Here is a 21167-nt window from a genome sequence, read left to right on the forward strand (position 1 = left end):
AAGAATTTGAATCAGTCTATACATGCTTTTTTGTTTGTGTATTTTTCAAATTAATCTATGTTACACTGTAAATGCTTTCCTGTGTCATTAAATACTCCTCAAAATGCTATGCTAATGGTTTCATAGTATTCTAGCAATGTGCATACCATAATATATTTAGTTATTCACATATTGATGATATTCAGGATATTTCCAATATTGTACTTCTATGAATTGTCCTGATTAACAAACACCCTTGAGCATGAATTTCTAAGCATATTTAAAATTATTTCCTGAATATAACTTCCAGAAGAAGAAATACTAGATATTTTTACAGTTTTTAATGTGTTTTGACAAATGGCCCTCCAGGAAGATTATATCAATTTCAATTCTATCAATTATGCTCCATGTAGCAGTGTATGATAACCACACCCTTGCCAATGCAGAGTATATACTTTTTTAATCTTTCCTAATTTGGTAAGTTAAAAATGGCATCTTACACATCAAATTGTTTTCTGTGTTTCCTCCAAGGTAATGGATTGGTAAAGAGAGAGTTGTGGATAATTTAACCTCTATTTTATACACTCTTGTATTGCTTCACTTTTTAAGTATATATAGTGCTCATAGTTAACAGCAAATAATGGCATTCCATTGTTATTATTCAGTTACTAAAATTGGAATATTTTCATATCTACTGTCCATCTGTACAGTTTCTTTACAAATTATGTATTTGTATCCTTTGCATAATTTTATATTGTAGTGTTTGTATTATCGATTTGTAAGAGTTCTTTATATATTAAGGGCATTGTTAAAATGTTCCCTTATCCAAGCTATCTTCCCTGACCTTCTTAGAAAACCCTCATTCCTGGCAGAGCATGTATCTTTTACCCTTTGTTAATGTTCTCCATATCACCACCTAACATATTATGAATTTATTTATTGTTTGTCTGTGCTCATAAAAATATAAACTCAATGGGGACAGGGACTTTGTTTTGTTCACTTTTGTATCCCCAGCACCTTGAATGGTGACTGGCATATAGTAAGCACTCTATAAATATTTGTAGAATTAGTAAATACAGTTTCTTTGCTGTATCAATTTAAAATATTTTCCAAGCTTATGGTTCATAAATTAATTTAGTTTATTATCTTTTGGACATACAGACATTTCTAAATTTTATACAGTCAGAGCTGCTGGATTTTTCTTTGTGTTCATTTCCATTGCTTTTATGCTTCTGGAATCCTTTCCAGTTTCAAGATTAGACAGATATTTATTTACGCTTTCTTCTAGTAACTTTATTATTTGAGTTTTCTTCCTAAAGTTTTAACTCTTTAATCCAGGTGGAATTTATTTTGTCATGTAGTGAGAAATAAAAGCATGTTTTTCCAATTGTTAATCAGTTACATGGTACCACTTAATGAATAACCCTTACTTCCCCATTGATTTTTTAAAAATATATTTAACTTCTCATCTTCTCTCTTCTGCGACAATATAAGCTGTGAGGGTAGATACTGCTTATATTTTATATCCCTCAGGGTTGAGTACAGGGCTGGTCAGCAAAGGATGATCCACAAATATTTGGTAGATGGATGAATGGTGAATATTTTCAAGCCAAAATACTTTTTTTTGAAAAGAGCCTAACTACAAGACAATAAATTCATTCACTAAAGTCTGGAGGTAAATTATCACAGAGGGCCAGGCTTTAGGTAGAATAAACAATTACCCTTTAAGATCAGGGCACAATAACCACTGCAGAAACTGTAGAAACTCATCAGTAACAAAACATAATAATACCTGACACCCTACAAAAGGAATTGCCTAAAATTGGCTCTGCCTTCAAGGAGCCCCTGAAAAATATTTTTCAGGGGGCTTAGAAGTAAAACAGAGCTTCCCATGGGCTCCCAACTGACTTCCCCTTCCCCTAAAATAGCAGTTTACTCCCTGAAAGAAACAGAGTGCTTTGTTACAGATGGTTCCCCAAATCCTGCTGAATGCAATCCGTCAGCCTCCAACATTCATTGAGTTTAATGATTCTGCAATCAAATCTACTTTAAATGAAAATCTACCTGATTTCTGGCTCTCAAGCAAAACCCCAAGTGACCCAAGTGTATTGATTCTATATGGTTCAGTTAGCCTCCTATGGACTGAAATTAAAAATAACAACAGCAAAAATACATGCTTTTATTGAGTTCTGGCTCTTTGCTGATTATCTATAGCAAACAGCAAAATCAGCAAAGCCATGGCGAACTGCCTCTCGTACCAACAAATGCCACAGAGAGAATGACAATCAGTGAAATATATTGTTAAGCATGAATAGTAGCTAAAATATTTATCTCTGTTGCAAGATATTAAAATGAGAAAACTTTCAAAGTGGAAGCTTCAAGCAATTGCATTAGAAGTTGCATAATTTGGTTAGAGTGACCTTAGAATGGAATAAAAAGCTGCTTATTTCCATAATGTTGGCCTTCAACCGTATGAAAGGTTAGATAATTTATCATGATATACAAAACAATTCTCAAGAATATCTAACTTGAAAAAGAAGATCTCGGTGACTTCCAGCTCTGTGAATTTTTAGGTAGCATGATAATCAACATAGTTTGTATTTAAGTGAATTTTTGTGTTCTTCTGAAATATCTAGTTTGCCAGTCAAGAAGATCATGTCTCCTACTCATTGGTAGAACAAGTACAGACCAACTGAAGCAAGGTTACTTGCTGCCTTTATGACAGAACTCACATTAAACAGGGAAACCTGTTTGAATGGGGAAGCTACTGAGTTTTGACATCCATGCTCACAGCTCACATGAGATGCAGAGTATGTGCCATCATTTAAAAACTAAAGGGCCATCCCTAGTGTGTCCCTTGTCATAACTAAGTCCCTTAGCCTCAATACCACCTAGAGAGCAGTTCTGGGCATCCCATGGACTCAAGCCTTAAGGCGGTCAGCAACATGAAGCCCTTCAAAGCAATGCTGCAAAATTTGCAGACTTACACGAGAAGCTGCAGGAGACCTTGGAGAGTCCTGACCTAATCTCTTTACAGAGTTGTCCCAGGATTGGTGCAGTTTGGCATCTGTTTGAATTGTTCAGAATTCTCCATGTCTTTGAGTCTGGTTTCCTTAGTAATAATAGATTTTAATAAAATAAAGCTACTCTTCCTGAGGTTTTTATTGTGTTGCTAGTGACCTCCTCCCCTATCCCAGAATTGCAGGTTTCTAGATTGTCATCTTTGGGAATACAGTGAATTGGAGTGATTCACACATGAGAGATAACTGTCCTTAAGGAGTATGCTTGGCTCAGTGACTGAGGAGAGCTTCACAAGGTATTGCCAGCATCACACACAGTTTTTGATCCTGTGCCTCCAAACAGGACACCATGCATAGCCACAACTTTTGCAGTTCCAGATTTTTCTCCACCTTCCATGAACTTTTCTTGGGAGCATCAGATAATCAAATATGCAAATATAGAGCACCTTGATGCCATTCAAACAAAGCCATGGTCTTATGGCTCATGGGTTTTATAGTTTTGCTCTATCAGGCCACTATATAATCTATAGTTTGTGCAAATGCAGTTGAACTTTCTTTCCATTTCAGGCATTTCCTTATTGTATTTCTTACTGCAACAAAGCACATGCCTTTATCCATTTCTAAAGACTTACCAGTAAAGGCAAAATTAGAAAGAGTGACCTAGAGGCATAAGGACACACATCCCATTAGCAAGCTCACAAGCCACACAGAAAATTGGTGTTTCATATGCAGCATTTGAGATTTGTTTCTGAAGAGCCATAACTATCATAAATTGTTTTGCAATTAAAAAATCAGGCAAAATCCCACTATGAAAAAGCCATTATTTAATACTAACACCATCATGTTCTCTCCCCTATGCTCTTAGGAACAAACATTGCCATTAGCATACTCCATCACTCGAAAGTGTATACTTGAAAAAATGGAAACGCACTAATTAAAGAAATGTCCAGTATGGCAAGATCATAGTCGATGCCAGGCTTCTGAGTGCAGTGTGCTCATGTCCTCACCATGGCCTCTGTGCCTGGCAGCACAAAGGAGGAAATCAGTCTTCCAACAAGCCATTCACCATGACCTGTAGCCAGATGTCTCCGCTTGCCCCCCTGCATTTCCAGAGCCCTGAATCCCTCAAGCATGCCAAGTTTCAAATATGAATGCTAGATTATAGACATCTTTAGTTGTAAAAACAAGAAAAGCTGCTTGAAGGTTAGGGCAATCCCTCTGAATGCAGTCTGATCTAGTCTCCCTACTCATATATCTCACTTAAAAAATATAGGGTTTTATAGCAAAGTACTTGTACACATAAGTAGCTCATACCAGATTCCCTCAAACCAAGTGAATTATAGAGGTAGAGGAAGGCTTGAATCAGAATTATGCCCAAAAGAGACAAAAAGAGAAACTGAGCCTCAAAAAATAATTTCCAAGGAATTGAAATTACTGACAAGAGTTTCTTAAGCTGGGCTGTATGCACAGCAATGTTTATTGGGCTACTTCCTACTGAGCTCTCAATCAAAAATAGTCCCTGGGAAATCTCTCCCTGGGCTCTATCAAATTGTGGTGCCCTGGCCTCACATTTGGGGGCATCATACGCTGCTATGACTAAGCTTACAAGCATTTCCTCAGGGAGGCAACCACCAGAATGTCAAGGAGTAAGGAGGGGGGCTCTGAGGACCTATGCTCACAGACAAGCATGCCATCAGGCCAGCCATAAAGGATCCATCACCACAGAGACAGAATAAGTATGTGAGAGTGGAGGATAATGTTCTGTTCTCTCTCTCTTCTTTTTCACACACACACACACACACACACACACACACACACGCTCCCCTAATGTGAGAGCGGAGGATAATGTTCTGTTCTCTCTCCTTTTTCACACACACACACACGGTCCCCTAAAGGGAAAGTCTAACCTTTGGATTGAACTTATCTTCCTGCTAGCTTACACAGGGAATCCATTTTGTTCAGAAGAGCAAACTATGCACTCTGAGAAGAGGTACCCTTCATGCTCTGGAAATCAGATTTAGGAGCAAAAATAATCCAGAAAGTAGAGACCACCAAGGCCAATGCTGGTGGCAGGGAGCGAGAGCAGCTTGCCACAGAACAGCAGCCAGATGGGGCCCAGTGGGAGAAGCTGAAAACTGGCCACCATGGCACTCAGAGACTTAATGGGGCATTCAAAGACTATGCACATCAAGGCAGTGCTTAGGCATCTGACGTGAAGAAGGCCCAGGGCTGATCCATGAACACTGCACTTAAGGAGAATACAGGCTTCACACCAAGCTCTTCTTGCCTGTTTCCATCCAAAATGGTCTGCTCAAAACTCACAACAGCTTGTCCCTCACACCTGTCTATCAATCTAATTCTCACTCTCACTTTTTTCTTTCTGAAAAGTAATTTTCTCCCTCCTCAAAGGCTGAATTTAAAGCAAGACTACGAGGGACCTCTCATTTTCCAAAGTAATTCCCAGGCTCTACTCAATCAAGGAAACCTTATGGACTTGGGGAGTTTTCAGAACGTAGGGCAGCAAAGTGAAAGCCATCTCTTTCAGGAATGAGCTAAGACAAACGGCACCAAAGACATTTCTGATGGGCTTCTGTTCTTCCAGCCACAGATTTACCAAGAGTGGAAGGGAGAACAAGAGGATGGGGAAAAGGTAGCTATAAACTTTTATTTTTTCTAAATCTGGAGCAAATACGAACTGTTAACATTCATTAATCTGTGTGATAAGTATCTGTCTTCTCTAGACTCCACGTATTTTCAACATTACATAGTTACATTTTTTTTAATCAAGTGAAATTCAACCAAGAGGGCTAAGCTCTGAGAATTCCAGGGAATAATGAATTAGCCCACCTTTCAAAGGTTTTGTAAATCTTGCCAGGTGACAAATATCACTTTAAGCAAACAAAATATTTGAAAAATCCTGACTTACAAAGGAAATCAGTCGGGAGTTGATTATTCTCATTACACAAGGGCTCTTTCCTTTGTGAAAGAATCTACCACAGGGTTTCTGTAAATATGGAATGTCACCACACTGGTTTACATGGGGTCTAATTTACAAAACAAACACCCATTTGCTGCACAGCTTTTTCAGGAACACAACTATCATTCAAAGGCATATCCTCAGGTTCTCCTGAGAAACCCGATCAGGTTTTCTGTTCCAGACAGAAAGCACTTTGAACTGCCCCAGAGGAACTGCTATCAAGCAAAATGGAGTCTAGTTTGACTCCAAATGTTATGTGCCGGGACAAGTCATTTGCCTTCACTGTAACATCATTTTCATGATTATAGAGTGGGAATACTGGTGCCTTGCAACACCTCTTCCAGGAGTGCTGTGGGGCTGTGTGGTCGTAGCCAGTAATTTTAAGCAAAATGCTGAATGATGGCAAACGAGATTTCCACATGGGAGCCCAAGTTCCTGAAACTGGCAGAGCTGTTCCCCACGCAGCTGACAGCACTGTCCTCACCATTCCCCAGGGACACAGGGAGGCGCTACAGCCTGGGTATGCCCACTGGAAGCAGAGTGACCCCACACCATGCAGCCCACACAAAAACCACTCGTAACTACACAACAACCAAAGAGGAAATGTAACTTGAACAGCATTTCCCTCTACAAACAACTGATCCTCTGGGACTTTCACTTCAAGCCTCTCAATTGTTTGAAGTAAATGAGGCTCACATTAAAGGCCAGCCAGTCACACATCAAGAAATCAAGTCTCCTCTCAGTGGGGGAAAATGGCCGCTCCAGAGCCAGCCTCCCGCCTCTCACACACAGGCATCCTGTACAAACGGCTTAATTTAACCACATCTGAGACACTCGATCCAGCCAGGCTTGGCCTCCCCTCAGCCCTGGATGCTGAGATACACATGCAGAGGGGTCGACATCTAAAACTCCAAGCAGATGCCTCAGATCCACTGCAGCGTCATAATTGAAAGACTCCATCTTTGCCAGAAGGTGACTTCATCCTTTTTTAGTACTCTCATTCTAACAAGCAATCCCCCAACCCCTTAGCTTCAGCCTCGGGCACAGTATACTAAAACCACAGCAAAGACAAGGGCGAGGTTAGGGAGGGAGAGGTCTGCAGCTCCTCCCACCTTATAACTCTGACTGGCAATCAGAGAAAAACCAGGTGGGGCCACTGTGGGACCCAAAACAAGTGGTCCCAGGGTAAGAGGAATTCCAAAGCCTGAGAGCCCTCTATGGAAAATGTCCTGCCTCCAGTCCCCTAAGGAGAGAAATCTCAGGATCATTAGCAAGCACTCTGGCTGAGCTCAACTTCAGTGAAGGTGTATGGGGAGAGAGGTGATCTCTAAGGTAACCAGCTAATTGCCAATAAGGAATGATAATAATAAATTAGCAAATACTAATGTAAACTAACTCAGTTCTGTGGCAGTTGCATGGAGACGACAGAGGAACAGTTTATTCTGGAGCACATCTTGCAAGTGGATCCCCGCTGGGAAACGCGCAACCTCGCCTAGATGTGAACCTGGCCAACAAGATACAACGTAAGCAATGGGTGGCCCTAGAATATCTCTTGGTAGAAGTGGAGCCTTTGATTTTTTTCAGAAACCAAAATGAGCACACTTGCAAAGTTACAGGCCACACTACTTTCCATTGCTTCCTTCTGCAGCCTGAAGGTTACTTTTGACCCTTAGGGATAAAACTTAGATGGTTCCATACCCTGTGATGACAAGGAAAGTGAAATAAAAAACACTCACTGAGTGGTCTGTCAGTTTGTTTTACTTGGAGGTGATGCTCTGTCATTTCCTTGCTATCCAAACCAGCCTCATCATACCTATTAACTTTCTAATGATTTCTGAATCTGAGATCTGATAGGTTTGTGGCTACTTTTCTAGTTCCTTAGCCCAGCGTTTCATCCCAACCACAGTAAATCCCTAACTTTAAAAACTCTTTTAGGGACCTAAGCATGCCGAGTTATTTCCTTCCTCTTCTTTTCCTTCAAAGCCTAGCTTATATTTTTGTTTCATGATTTGCACTAATATAACATGCACTGAGACTTTCTACAGGGTAACTGGAAGCATTCAATTTGGTCTGCCACATACATCCTTGTTCTGCAAACTCTTCCGCTGCTATGGCAATGCTACTTATGACACTGCTCAGTGAATGACCTTAGCAGAGCACACACACAAACCCTGAGGATGTCTCATATCAAAGAAGCTACAGCTTGCTACCAAAAGGTAGAAAAACAGAAAGGAACAACTCAACATTGAGTTTGAAACCAAAACCTAAGTCCCTATGTCTAGAGTTCTGGAAGCTCTTGCCCATTCTCACACACTTAGAGTTGTCAGCTCAGAAACGTTCAATGTTAGAAAACTAAAATTTTTAAATGCCTCACCGAAGAGACTGGGGGGGCTTTCACCCCTCCTGAAGGCAGGAAAGACTCCCACCAAAGTCTCCACTACCAGCAGAAGAAATCAGGAATACTGATGTACAAACAAGTAACACTTTCCAGTATCAAGAGGCACCCAGAGGCATGCCTCCGTTCCGTAACATTGGAAGAAAAATTATTTCCCATATTAAGGAGCCTCTAAAATATTTGAAATATTTTTAGAAGAATCTTAGCAGACTGGCAAACTACTATCTTCTTCTTTCCTCCATTCTCTTTCTTTTTCAACCTCCTTTCCCCTCTCTTCACCCCTGCTGCCATACACCCATACACACACACATTCACTTACACATAACACAAGTCTATGGACTAAATAAACAAGGATGTCAAGGAATGCAAATCTCACCCTTCAATTTAGAATATTCAAGAGATCCCTGACCTGACTAACTCTACAAAAGCCTTCTATTAACAGCAAAGGCATCCTCCATTTTCCCTCCTCAAATTTGTGTACAAAACCACAAATTCTGCCTAGGTGATTTCCTGACCAACATCAGAGGACAAGTGAATAATGAGATACAATTCTAGGCAAGATGATCTCTGTAAATACTAAAGGCTGAGTTCCAATTCTCTAGACTAGGGCTCCATTCCCTTTACCTGCCTAACTGCACTTAAAGTCATGTACCCTTTGGTTTTTAGAGCCAACAATGTTGAGATGTGGCTTGATTTGCACACTGAGGCAAAAGTTAGCCTCAAACCTTGAGAGCTCAACAGTAAATCTACAGATAAATGATGGCAGGGCTTCCAGGGAAAGAGAGAAGCAGAGCACTAAGGAGTTTTCGAAGCAAGACAGGGTTAGAAACTCTCTTGGATTGCTTGCAGGGAAATCATGTGGGTGATCTCAGCTCCCAACTAGACTGTGAACTCTCCGAGGACAGAAGCTACATCTTATATTTATTTGAGATCCCCATGGTACCTGCCACACAGCTGAGCACATAGTGGATACTCAAACAATGCTTACTAATTTGATCTAAGCCATGGTAATAAACTTCAAGGTGTGATAGAGTGCTATGAGGAAAATGGTTCTGACTCCTGTATAATGCATTGCAAGTAAGCCTTCTAACTGATTCTGCAGCTAAGGAAGGGAGTGGGCTTGTCACAATGTTGCTCAGCAGAGAAACCTAATGTGTAGTGTCCTTTGGTCCCAATCAGGATAGTAAGAACGTAACTTATGCTCAGAAGAGATGCTATCCTGAATCAAAATGACCTGTTTACTTATCTGTCTCCCTGTAAGCTCCCTGGGGTCAAGGATCAAGCGTTTTATTTTTGTATCCTCGGCAAGGAGTGCAATGTCTGGCACATTCTAAGTGTGCAAAAAATGCTACTGGCTTGAATTAATGAACAAATAAAAGAATGGTTTAATGAAATAACATAAAGAAAATATGTGACATAAGATTTAACACAGAAATTTGCATAAAATCATGTATTTATCACACCTGTAGCCCTGATTACTCTGTGCTATAATTGCTTAATAAATGTTGGTTTCTTAGATGGATTTATTAATAAATGAGGAAAATACAAAGAAAACGTAGGAAATATATCACGATATTACTATTCTAGTAATGGAGACTATCCTGTCATACCTGATAGGAGCATTGATCACACCATACTGCAAAGCACCTGTTTGTTTGCTTGTCTTCCCCATTAGAATGTGCATTCCTTCAGATCAGAGACCAACCTTTTCCATTTCTCTAACACCAGAGCCTAGAGCAGAATCTTACAAAGAATAGACCCTCAGCAAGTATTAGCTGAATATACAAATCAATCATTTCCGATCTTCCATAGATTTCACTGTACCTAAGCATTCTACCTATTTCATGTTTGGGGCCTCTGGTCAGAGAAGAAAAGCAGCGTTCTTTTCCCCAAGCAGTGACAGATGTGAGTTAAATGACCTGACTCACGTTTTTTGTGAATGGGTCTCTCCTCTTTCTGAATGGAGTTGTGTGTTGAACTCTCCAAGATTGTGTATTGGAAATAGTCACTTAACTTCTCTGAGTTCAGCATACACTGTTGTGGTCCTGACTAACCCTGGACACTAGATCTGTGTAATTTTGTTAAATAAGGAGGATATCTGTCTTTGTGAGTTAGGGATAGGATCAGAATTCAGACTTCCAATGGTACTTTGCTTCATTCTGACCATAGGAGAATCTCAGAAAGAACACCAGGATCTTAGGTAAACCATGCAGACATCCTTATATGTCTCTGGCCTCCATCAAGTATCTCATAGACCCCATTTCTCTAGTGCCTCGAATTGGTTGCATAAATAATCACCAAGCCTCAGTATTCAATTCTTCTATCTATCTCCACAAGCAACAGCAGTCAGCACCTAAACACACAAGCTTGGCATCTTTTACCTCCATTGTTCAATAGTCCAATATGAATAACTATACTACTCTGTAGGCCTTACATGTATATAACCAGCATAAATCACTCTTTGGTTACAAGTACCCAGGGAGTTGCACTCAGGTATACAGGCCATTACAAAAGCAATTCTCCAATTATTGTCTAGTGAAGAGATCTCCAGTTCAGGGGGCACCCACATGTCAGACCTTTTACATTACACAATGTCATTGTTATTCCTCGGACCAACCTTGCATGGTAGATGTGTCCATTTTGTAGATGAGGAAACAAGAGACTCAGAGGGATTCCATAGCAAAAGATGTCTCCCAGATTCAAAATCATTGTCCATCTGATTCCACTACATAACACTCTCTCTTCCTCTCCATTGCTGAACTTTTGATGATCCACAAGTCTGCCAAAAAGTCTATGATCTAGTCCTTAGTAGTATTCACTGACATTCATAATTTTAACTGAGCCTACCTAACATAGTACTGGATTTTCAATAAATCCTTATTTACTGATTTATAGATTGAAGATATTGGTGTTTTTGTTGTTGGCAGAATATCATCGATTTCTCATTAAATGGACTGCTGTTTGGTCCCTTTAATTCTGTTGAGAATAATTTTTCAGGAACTACAAAAAGAAATTGATGCAAGTGGTCCTAAAGCCCTTTGCCCTACGAAATTGATACAAATACTATGGGGCCATTTTATATGCATCATAGCCCAGGTATGTCAAACTGAATTATTTCTAAGGCGGGAAGGAATCCCTGAAACAGCACTTACCAGAGAATTATAGAACCATGTGATCTAGTACTCTCTTCTCTCTCTCTCTCTCTCTCTCTCTCTCTCTCTCTCTCTCTCTCTCTCTCTCTCTGTGTGTGTGTGTATGTGTGTGTCCAGCTCTGTGAGGCTGAACAAGTCCCTTAGCATTTCTGGACCTCCATTCTCCATTTCATCATCTACTGAAAGGCATTCTATCAAGATACCTGATTGCAAGAATCAAAGGAGACAATAGTTGTGAAGGTGTTTCAAAAAATGTGGAAAGGCTCTCCAATATGCAGTATTCCTTTCATTACTGGCCTGGAAGAGGGTATATGTCTCCCAGTGCATCAAATTCCCAACCAAAGAAGGACTTAAGCAATTCATGGAAAAGTGAAATCAACTTAAGAACTATTATTTATAGCCTACCACCCAGCCACCCAGGCACCATTATCCACATTCTCACCTATTACACTGAAATATTTCAATAGCCAGCAAACACTGAACTGCATAGTGTTAAAAAAAAAAAAAGAAATGCTTCCATTTGAAAACATTCATTCATAGTAAGGGAAAACAGAGCTAACTCAGATGGATAGCTAAGTTCTGAAATTTTCATTATTAATAAGTTTCAACCTCCTCACTTGTCAAATGCCAACATAAGAACTACCAAGAAATGGCAAAGTGGCTTTTTAATTTTTTTGTTTGCCTCCCTTTAACTAGCCCTTCCTTATTCACAGCAAAATATATATATGACCAAAGAAAAAGCAAAAAGGGGCTTTGTGGAGGCTGAATCTCTCTCACACTGGAAAATTGGCCCCTGCGCATTCTAGGGTTCATCCATCTTCAACAATACTTGTGGACTCTTTCTCAGCTACTTTAACTGTAATATGGTACCACTGGCTGGCAAGCATGCCATATTTGCAACAGGTGAAGTTAATTCGTATTATGCCAGAATACCATACAGGGATTTCAAAGGCTCAGACCCCTTGAGCTCCTTGCAAAGTCCGATATGTTGCGTTACCCTTTGCCTCAAGAAGCACTGGTAGCAAACCCTGGTTACGGAAATAGACTCAGGCAGAGAATTTCTCCACATTCCTGCTAGGGAGTGTGTCCACAGTGAGGCCTAAGGGGTCCAGCAAGCGGCATGGGAGAGCGGTCTCCGAGTACCTCTCAGAGCCACTTAGCTGCACTCACCTCTGGCAGAGGCACCCCGTTGATGATCAGGTCTGGCTGCTGGGGGCCCTGGCTGTTGAAAGAGTGATGATAGATGTGGTTGGCACTGGTATTACGTGTATTCTGGTTCTCCACATTCAGGAAAGTGCTCTCAGAGCGGCGGCAGCCCAGGGGCAGCGTCTGCTGGTGGTAGTCGAAATAGTTGAGGGACGAAGTCAGGGAGGAGCAACTGACAACGTTCATCTTGTCTGTTTCCTCCACATCCCGGGGTACCAGGCGAATGTCATTCTTACTGATTTTTTTCTTCTTGCTTGATTTCTTTTGATGCCCATAGGAGTACTCAGCGATTCTATGTGACAGAAAAGGCAGCATGTATCGCTAACGCCCTCCCAAACCATTCATTGATTAATAAACATTAAGCACCCCAGAGGGTCACACCCCATCTCCTCTCCAGTTTCTTATCCTGGTGCATTACATCATCGGATTTCTCCCTGTGCTTTTTACATGCGAAAACAAGCAGTGGGCCATAAAGTTTTCACATTAAACGTGGTAGCCTCCCACACTCCCCACCCCTACCCGCACCAAAAAAGGTTTCTCTGCTTTGGATTTGGCATTTCTCATTGTGAGTGACCATTTAGGCAAGGGTGGAGGGATGCGGAAAGTTGAGCCTATGGGAGAGAAAGCATGAAAATGCTCAAATCTGGAGTAGCCCTGGAAGCCAAAGGAACTCCTAGGTGAAATAAGAAGCAAGTCCTAATTTAAGGGAAGAGGAGATCCAAAGTAATAAAAAAAATAACCCCCTTTCCAGTTCCTCCAGGCATTTGCCATGTGGCAAATACCCTCAATCAGGTTCTTCTATGATTAACCTTATCAGTTTGGACTGGGGTAGGAGATCAGAATCCCGTCCTCTGATGTAGCTCAGCTCCTCTCCTCCACACCCTCCTTCCCCCTGCCATAGCCGGGCTCCCTTCTACTCCCCACCCCACACCCTCCATGCCTGGAGTAGTCTGATAGCCAAACCCATTTGAATGAGGGGAAATGCCTTTTTACCTCTTTCCCCTTAGGCTCACTTTCTCCTCTGCCTTTTTGTCTTGCTCCTCGCTAATGGGAGAAACCGAGATGCAATGCAGACACTTGCTGTTTTGTCCTTTTATAAAACAGCCGAGGAGACAAGTGATGGTTAAACAATTACTGCAAAGGAATTTAAAGGTTAGTGCATTCAGCATCCTTCTCCATTCAGGTGTACCTACAAGCAGCTGTGCTGCAACTGGAACATAAAAGCTCAATTTAATTAACACTGACACAGACCCAGCAACGTGCACCAAAGACTTGACCAAGCATTAACAGACTTGTCAAAAGAAATACATTAAAATGTAGCCAGATTCTCAAAGTCATTTATTACTTTACATGTACTGATTCAGCTTATTGTTTGGAAATTCCATTTCTAGGCAATAATCAGCAAAACAAAAGGGTTAATAAATAATACAGGTTGATCTTTACAAGGGAAAGACTGTGCCTGTATTCTTGCTCAACAAAGCTAATTGTCTGAATACAAAAAGGGAGCCCAATTCAAGCAGCAATTGCAGATCATCTCGCAAGTCTCATAAATGAATGCACTGAAGGAAGAGGCTCTGCAGAGACTGAGAACAAGAAATCTCTGCATAATACATGGAAAGACAAGCTCTTGAACTTTATGTTTCTAAAAAGTCTGAGCAGTTGGGGAGATTGCGTATTTCCAGAGGCAAATTCCTGCTCTATCCCAGGAATATTCCTAGAGTTGCGTTCCCCTCACCCTTTCCCTCTGTGCTCAGGCAGGCTTACAGTGATGGCAAGCTAATGCCACTGGGTCTTGGGAGCAAATAAAACCCCAAAGACCCCAGTCAAAACCCCAAAGACCCCAGGACTGGGGTTGGTTTTCTTTTCTAATCTGTTTACAGAATCAATAGGACGTTCTAATCATTTTGTTTACCCAGGATTGGTAAATTTGGCAATGCCCTGTCCGATTATTCAGCTGAGGCATTCAATGTGCAGCTCTTTCTGTACTGACCAATTATTTAATTAAACTGTACTTCATTAATCCCAAACCATCACAGGGAACAGAACTCTTTACAAAATACACATGTGAGTGAAGTTGGAAAGCACAGAGATTTGCTTTTTTTTTTTTTCAATTCAAAAACTCAAATGTTTCCTCCCTATTTAATGATCTCCCTGGCAAGCTCTGCAAAAGAGCTCTCACTTCTGGTCATACATCACCAAGAGGTGGCAAAGCCTTCAATATCTTTATTTCAAGCTTACTTCTTTTCCATCAAGGAAAGGGTTTTATGCATTTACTTTATGCTAAGGAAATAGCTTAAAAAGAGTCCCCTCTGTCATTATCTCCATATAAATAAAATTTTACAGACCCTCAATTTTTCTCCTATAAAAATTGTCACTGGCAGTCACAGGTTTCAAAGGTAAGAGCAATATTAATTTCCATTTCTCCCATCTGAAATGACTCACAGCTTAAGGAAAGAAAAGTCATGGCCATTTCACTAGTAACAGGATTAAAGCATTTATGAGGCATTGCAGCTGCTCTTTTATGGCACCTGATTGATATTCATGTGTGGTTAGCATTTGTCTACTAACTTGTGTAATGCAGAGAATAGTAAAAGGGAAACAATAATTGCATGGCTGTTACATATTCAGGGGGCTCTGATTCACAGAAGTGTGCATTTCAGATGGTGTCAAATACAAATTGGATGGACCTACAGGAACATATTTTGACTGATTAACATGCAAGCACAGATGGTACAAAAGACACACTGGATGTGTAGGTGTGTGGAAAGCATACACACACACCTTGGTTGGAAATAGCATCATTCATTTTCAGCAAACTAAAGACACAACTTTTTTTTCAACCATTTCAATGAGACACTGCTGGAAAAAAATTACATGTATTACTGTAAACTGGATTCTAGAAATACTTAGACTTATTTGTTCTATTCAACTGTAAGGAAGGGCTTCAGCAAGACCCTCTAAAGTGCTTATCAGGGAATCTCTTTTTAAAAAAATACTGTGTTCCATTCCAGTTTCCACATTTCTATTCTCTCTCTCTCATTCTCTCTCTTTCTCTCTCTCTCTCTCATACACACACACGCACACACACACACTCCTACACACACTTCAAAGGAAACTGTAACACAATAGCCCATAGTGACATCCACTGGCAGGGACTAGATCTTAAAGTCACAAACAGAGTCCCATATTAAAGGAAAGCACCATCAACTCCAGAAGATGGCTGTTTTTACTGAAACATCTGGATGCAAAGTCCTGTTCCTTCTTGGGATGTTTGGTCTCTACCCCATAAACCAACCAGAAATTTAAAAATACACAGATGAGTGGTAGAATTTCACTTTAAATAGCCAGATATTTGGGGACTAGATACAAAAAAGGCAAAGAAAAAACTAAAAAAACTAATCACCATCTTCCCCACACATTCCTGTTATATCTTCCCTCAACTCTCCCTTTCCTACCATAGAATCCCACTCACAGGCTCTCTCCAGAGTTTATCTCTACAATAGAACAGGGCAGATGCCAACACGCCCTTTCCTTTAAGTACCTGTCTCCAAAACATGGTGTCCCCAAAATAAACTTGTGGTACTTAGTGGCTCTGCTCTGCTGAAAATCAATCTCTCTCTCTCTCTTTCTCTCTCTCTCTCTCTCTCTCTCTCTCTCTCTCTCTCTCTCTCTCTCTCTCTCTCTCTCTCACACACACACACACACACACACACACACACTCTTTCCTGCCATAACTTCATGGTGACAGCTGTGCAAATTTTAAAATGATAATTGCTTTTCTGAGCATCATCATTATTTGACAGAATCCATTCAAACAGTAAACTATTATCTTCCAGCAAATTGTCAGATCAAAAGTATTGATCAACTTGAACTGCCACAAACTTTTCCCCCTCTGCCAAAATGAAGCGCTGTATGGACGGGTGCATGCATTTAAGTAGGAAACAAAAGCAGTGCGATTTTCACAAAGAGACACAGATACACCTTATTCATCCAAGACAAAGAAAAGAAAGTTGGCTCTACCTGCAGTTGTAGGTACGGATCTCTTTGTTGTCTCGCTTGCACTTGATTGCCACGAAGATCATAGTGACAAAAAGGATGCCGGCAATGGAGCCCAGGGCAATAATGAAAATCAGGGACAAGTTCACGGAGCCCATTGACTCTTGGGCATCGAGAGCAGGGGACAGGTAGATTAGGACGAGCGCAGAGGCAGAGAGAGATGTCTTGCCATGGTCGTGGGCCACCACGATGAGCTCATAGGAAGCCTTGGAGCTCTCGCTGAAGGTGCGAGTGGTTCTGACTTCGCCATTAACCTGGTCTATTTCAAAGAAGCCACGGTCGCCCTCGGTCATATCGTAGGTGACCCGGCCGTTCTCGCCCTCGTCGTAGTCGTCTGCTTTGACAACGGTCACCAGGTAGCCTATGCCGGAGTTACGGGGGATGTAGACCTCCGCGGTGCCGTTGATCAGGGGTGGGGCCGTGATGACCGGGGTATTGTCATTGACATCGAGGATAATGACTCGCACTGTGGCGTTGCTCTGCAGCGAGGGCAGGCCACCGTCCTTGGCCAGGACCTTGAATTCGAATGCCTTGGTCTGTTCATGGTTGAAGGATCGCAGCGCGTAAATGTCGCCTGAGTTGGGGTTAATGGAGACATAGGTGAAGACAGGCATGTCCCGCACCTGCGACGGCACAATCTGGTAGGAGACGCTGCCATTGAGACCCAGGTCGGGGTCTCGAGCTGATACAGAGAGCAGATAGGCGCCGGGCGTGTTGTTCTCCTGCACAATGACCTGGTAGTAAGGCTTGGAGAAGTGCGGGTGGTTGTCGTTCTCGTCTGTGATACGCACGGTAAAGGACTTGGCACTTTGCAGCATGGGCACACCACCATCGCGCGCCTGGATCGTGAGGTTGTACTGGTCGTGCTGCTCGCGGTCCAGCCGTCCGTCAACCAGGATAGTGGAGAAGCTCTCATACTCCTGCAGCCGAAAGGGCACGTTACCGAGCAAACGGCACTGCACGCGCCCATTGAGGCCAGAGTCGCGATCAGACACCCGCACCAGTGCAATCACGTAGCCCGGGGGGGCGCTCTCGCTCACCTCCACGAGCTCGCTATTGACCGACAGTAGGTTGATGACTGGTGGGTTGTCATTGGTGTCCAGAACGCTGACGGTGACCTTGCAGTGTGCCGGGATGGAGTTGGGCCCCAGGTCCTTGGCCTGCACATCCAGTTCATACACGTGGCCCTCTTCGTAGTCTAGGGCACCGGTGACCGTGACCAGGCCGCTGTGAGGGTCGATCTGGAAGAGCTCACGTGTGCGGTCATTGACATAACCATAGAAGGAGTAGACCACCTGGCCATTGGTGCCCTCATCTGGGTCGCTGGCATTGAGACGGATAACAGGAGTGTTAGGAGGTGAGTTCTCTGGCACGCTCACCGCATAGGTGGACTCGCCAAACACCGGGTTGTTGTCGTTGGAATCGGTCACCTTGATACTGAGGCCAACAGTGCCCAGGTGCGGCGGATCACCGCCGTCGAGTGCGGTGATGCGAAAGCTGTAGTGCGACTGCGTCTCGCGGTCCAGGCTCTTCTCCACCACGAGTTCAGCAAACCGTGAGCCGTCGCCGCGCGTCTTGATCTCCAGGCCAAAGAGCTCGTTAGGCGTGAGCTCGTATGTCTGCACACCGAAGCTGCCGGAGTCGGGGTCATAGGCGCTGTCCAGCGGGATGCGAGTGCCGGGGCTGGCAGCCTCTGAGATCTCGAGCTCGATCTGTGCCGCCGGGAAGCTGGGCGCGTTGTCGTTCAGGTCCTTGATCTCTACCTTAATCACGCAGATCTCCATTGAGCTGGACATGACCTCGAGCGAGATGATGCACTTAGGACTCTGGCGGCACAGCAGGTCGCGGTCGATCTTCTGCTTGGTGACCAGCAGGCCTGAGCTGGGGTTGATGTCTACCAGGTGTGGAGCTGAGTTGGACACCACACGGAAGGCAGAGGCCTGCCGTGGGTCCAGCGCGAAGCCTGCCTCGCGCGCGTCTTTGGCCACATTGGCGATCACCGTCCCGGCGCGCTGCTCCTCTTCTACCGAGTACTTGAGGTTAATGAGGGCAGCCGCCTGCGTCCACAGTACCGCCAACAGCAGCAGCACCGGCAGCAGGAGCGACTCCATAGCTGCGCGGGGCTCTGCCTGGCCTCGCCTCTCCACACCCCTCCGAGGTCGACGCCGCCGGCGCTCCAGCTTCCCGCTGACTCGGGCCGCCTGTTGCGTGTGCCCCTGGGCCCCGGAGGCCTCAGGAGTCCCGCCCAGGGCGGCCCGGCGGCGCGGGGGGGACACCCGCGCCGGCTCCAATGCTGAGGTTGCAGCAGACTCGGCGGAGGCTCGCGGGGGGCCCGGGGGCTCCGGGGGGCGGAGGGAGCGCCGCACGGCCCCGAGCCCCCTCCCTCCAGCCCGGCTACTCAGTTTTCCCCCTTCAAAGTTAGCCGGGCGAGACTGGCCGCAGCAGCGCAGGGCTGCGGGTCGGACAGCTTCTGTGCGGCCGGGTCCACGCGCTGCTGAGTGCAGACCGCACCTGAGACGAAGGCGGGGAAGGCGGGGAGGGCGGGGAGGGCGGTGGGGGCGCAGCCTCTCAGGCAGTGCCCGGCCCGCCGCGGCGCACCGGCACTGGGGCTGTAGAGAGCGTTGTCTGTGCACCTGGCATGCGCAAGGACTTCTCCCCAGCGCTCCTGGCTCACTGCGGAGAGATGACCCGCCTGGAAAGCGCCCTCCGGGGTCTGGCGGGGCCACGCTGACCGTTTCGAGGCCTGCTGGGAAGAAAGGAGGATCGCAGGCGCGAGTCTGAGTTGCCGACTAGCGCCGCAGGCGCCTGGCTATCAGGCGGAGTGGGACGGCGGTCCCGCGGCCGGCAAAGGAAGGAGGAGGGAAGAGATGCTGACGAGATGAGAGCTCGCTCCTTCGCGCTGAGGTTGGTTTCAGAAGCTTTGGGGGGCGCGTCTGTCCAGGATCGGAGGTGGGCGCGGAGTCCCCCTAACAGAGATGTTGGACTGCGGGCTTCTGCGTCTCAGAAAACAGTTACCAACACAGCCCGAGCCTCCACGTCAAGTTTGCGAAAACGGGGCGATGAAATTTGTTCACGAAAATCAAAGTCGCGGTCTTTCCAATGGCCCGGGAAGCGGGGAATGGGGAGAAGGAGAAGGGAAGCGACAACAGTACCGGCCAAGAGAGGCGGGGCTGCCGCCACGGGTACCAAGGGCTTCTCCTCCTCCCTCGGTCTGGGCTGGGGTGTTGCTCTGAGGGCCGCCGCCGCCGCTGCAGCGGAAGGAAGCCCTCCTAGCTCAGTCTCATGTCGCTGGGGTCCACCTCAGCAGCTGCCACTGTCGACGTTTAGGTCACCGCCAAAGTTTACTTGCGGGAGTGTCTGGATTCCATCCTCCTGGAGAGGCGCTGCGGTGCGTTGGGCTCCCTTTCTCTCGGGTGCTCTCGCACTCGGGAGTTCTGTCTCGCTCTTTTTCTGTCTCAGACTGTGTGTCAATGTGTGTGAGAGAGGAAGAGTGTATATGGTGTAGGGAGTGTGAGTGTGGAGTGTGAGAGAGCAGGGGTGGGAGGTTTCGGATCTCCGATGAATCCGCTCAGCCGAAACGCCGCGAAGCGCAACGCGCCAAGGACCCGCGCCGGGCTAGTGACGCGGATGCCAGTGCCCCCAGGGCAAGCCGAGCATGATGCGCGGGAGCTGTCCTGCCTTCTGAAACCGCTGGTGAGTCTTCCCACTGCGCTCGCCTCCGCCGCTACTGCTGCTGCTTCTCCTTCAGATGCCGCAAACTACTGGTCGTGGAGTCTGGAGAGAGCCGGAGAGAGCCGGAGCTGCCGAGCCCCGCTACGCCAGACGCTGGCCAATCAGCGTGCAGCCCAACGGGCTCCGGGCTTAGGGCGGGGCCAAGGCGCGGGGGGCGGAGCGGGGAGGGGCCAGCCGGAAACTTACACACTGGCGGGACCAAGAGATACCCCGGCTTGCGGAACCCAGGCTAGAGTCTGGAGAGGCTTGGCGGGCAGACCAGGAGGGGGCAAGAGGGCTGGCTGGAGCGGGGAGGGAACGTGCTGGCTCTGCAGCTGAGCCTTCCTGGGAACTGCGCGCCCCTCGTGTTTGTAGAGACTACAGGAAAGATGAGGATTTAATTCTCTCGGCGTGTTTATCTCCCTCATATGTCTTCATATCTTGAATATAACATTCATGTAAATTCTCTCTCTCTCTCCCTCCCCCATTTTTTCTTCTCCCTCCCCTTTGTCTCCTCACACTGGGTTCCCTGTCAGTCTGTTTCTCTGTCTTTCTCTCATCTCTTTCTCTGGCAGTGGAAGGAAAAAAGGGAAGGAGAAAGCGCGAGGTGGTCATTCATCCGGCTCTTGGCCGGTGAGTCTCTACTTCAGCTGAGAACCGCGGCAGCCAGC

The 21167-nt window shown here is 45.0% G+C and overlaps 1 protein-coding gene across 6 annotated transcripts in view; it reads right to left on the reverse strand.

Annotated features, from left to right (window-relative positions):
- PCDH19 (protocadherin 19) overlaps nt 1–19570 on the reverse strand; it is a 102275-nt gene extending 82705 nt beyond the window's left edge. For 3 of the 6 annotated variants that reach the window (XM_036919637.2, XM_036919636.2, XM_036919635.2), the window contains exons 1-2: nt 16750–19570; nt 12694–13021 (exon numbers count right to left, since the gene is read on the reverse strand). In XM_036919637.2, the coding sequence (XP_036775532.2) occupies nt 12694–13021; nt 16750–18896 (2475 nt within the window). In that variant the 5' untranslated portion in view covers nt 18897–19570. Of the gene's footprint in view, nt 1–12693; nt 13022–13722; nt 13864–16749 lie in introns of all 6 variants that reach the window. The other 3 variants (XM_036919633.2, XM_036919632.2, XM_036919634.2) reach the window with 2 other exon arrangements.
- Nucleotides 19571–21167: the final 1597 nt, after the last annotated feature.

Source organism: Manis pentadactyla, chromosome X, assembly GCF_030020395.1.
Source record: "Manis pentadactyla isolate mManPen7 chromosome X, mManPen7.hap1, whole genome shotgun sequence".
Taxonomy (NCBI): domain Eukaryota; kingdom Metazoa; phylum Chordata; class Mammalia; order Pholidota; family Manidae; genus Manis; species Manis pentadactyla.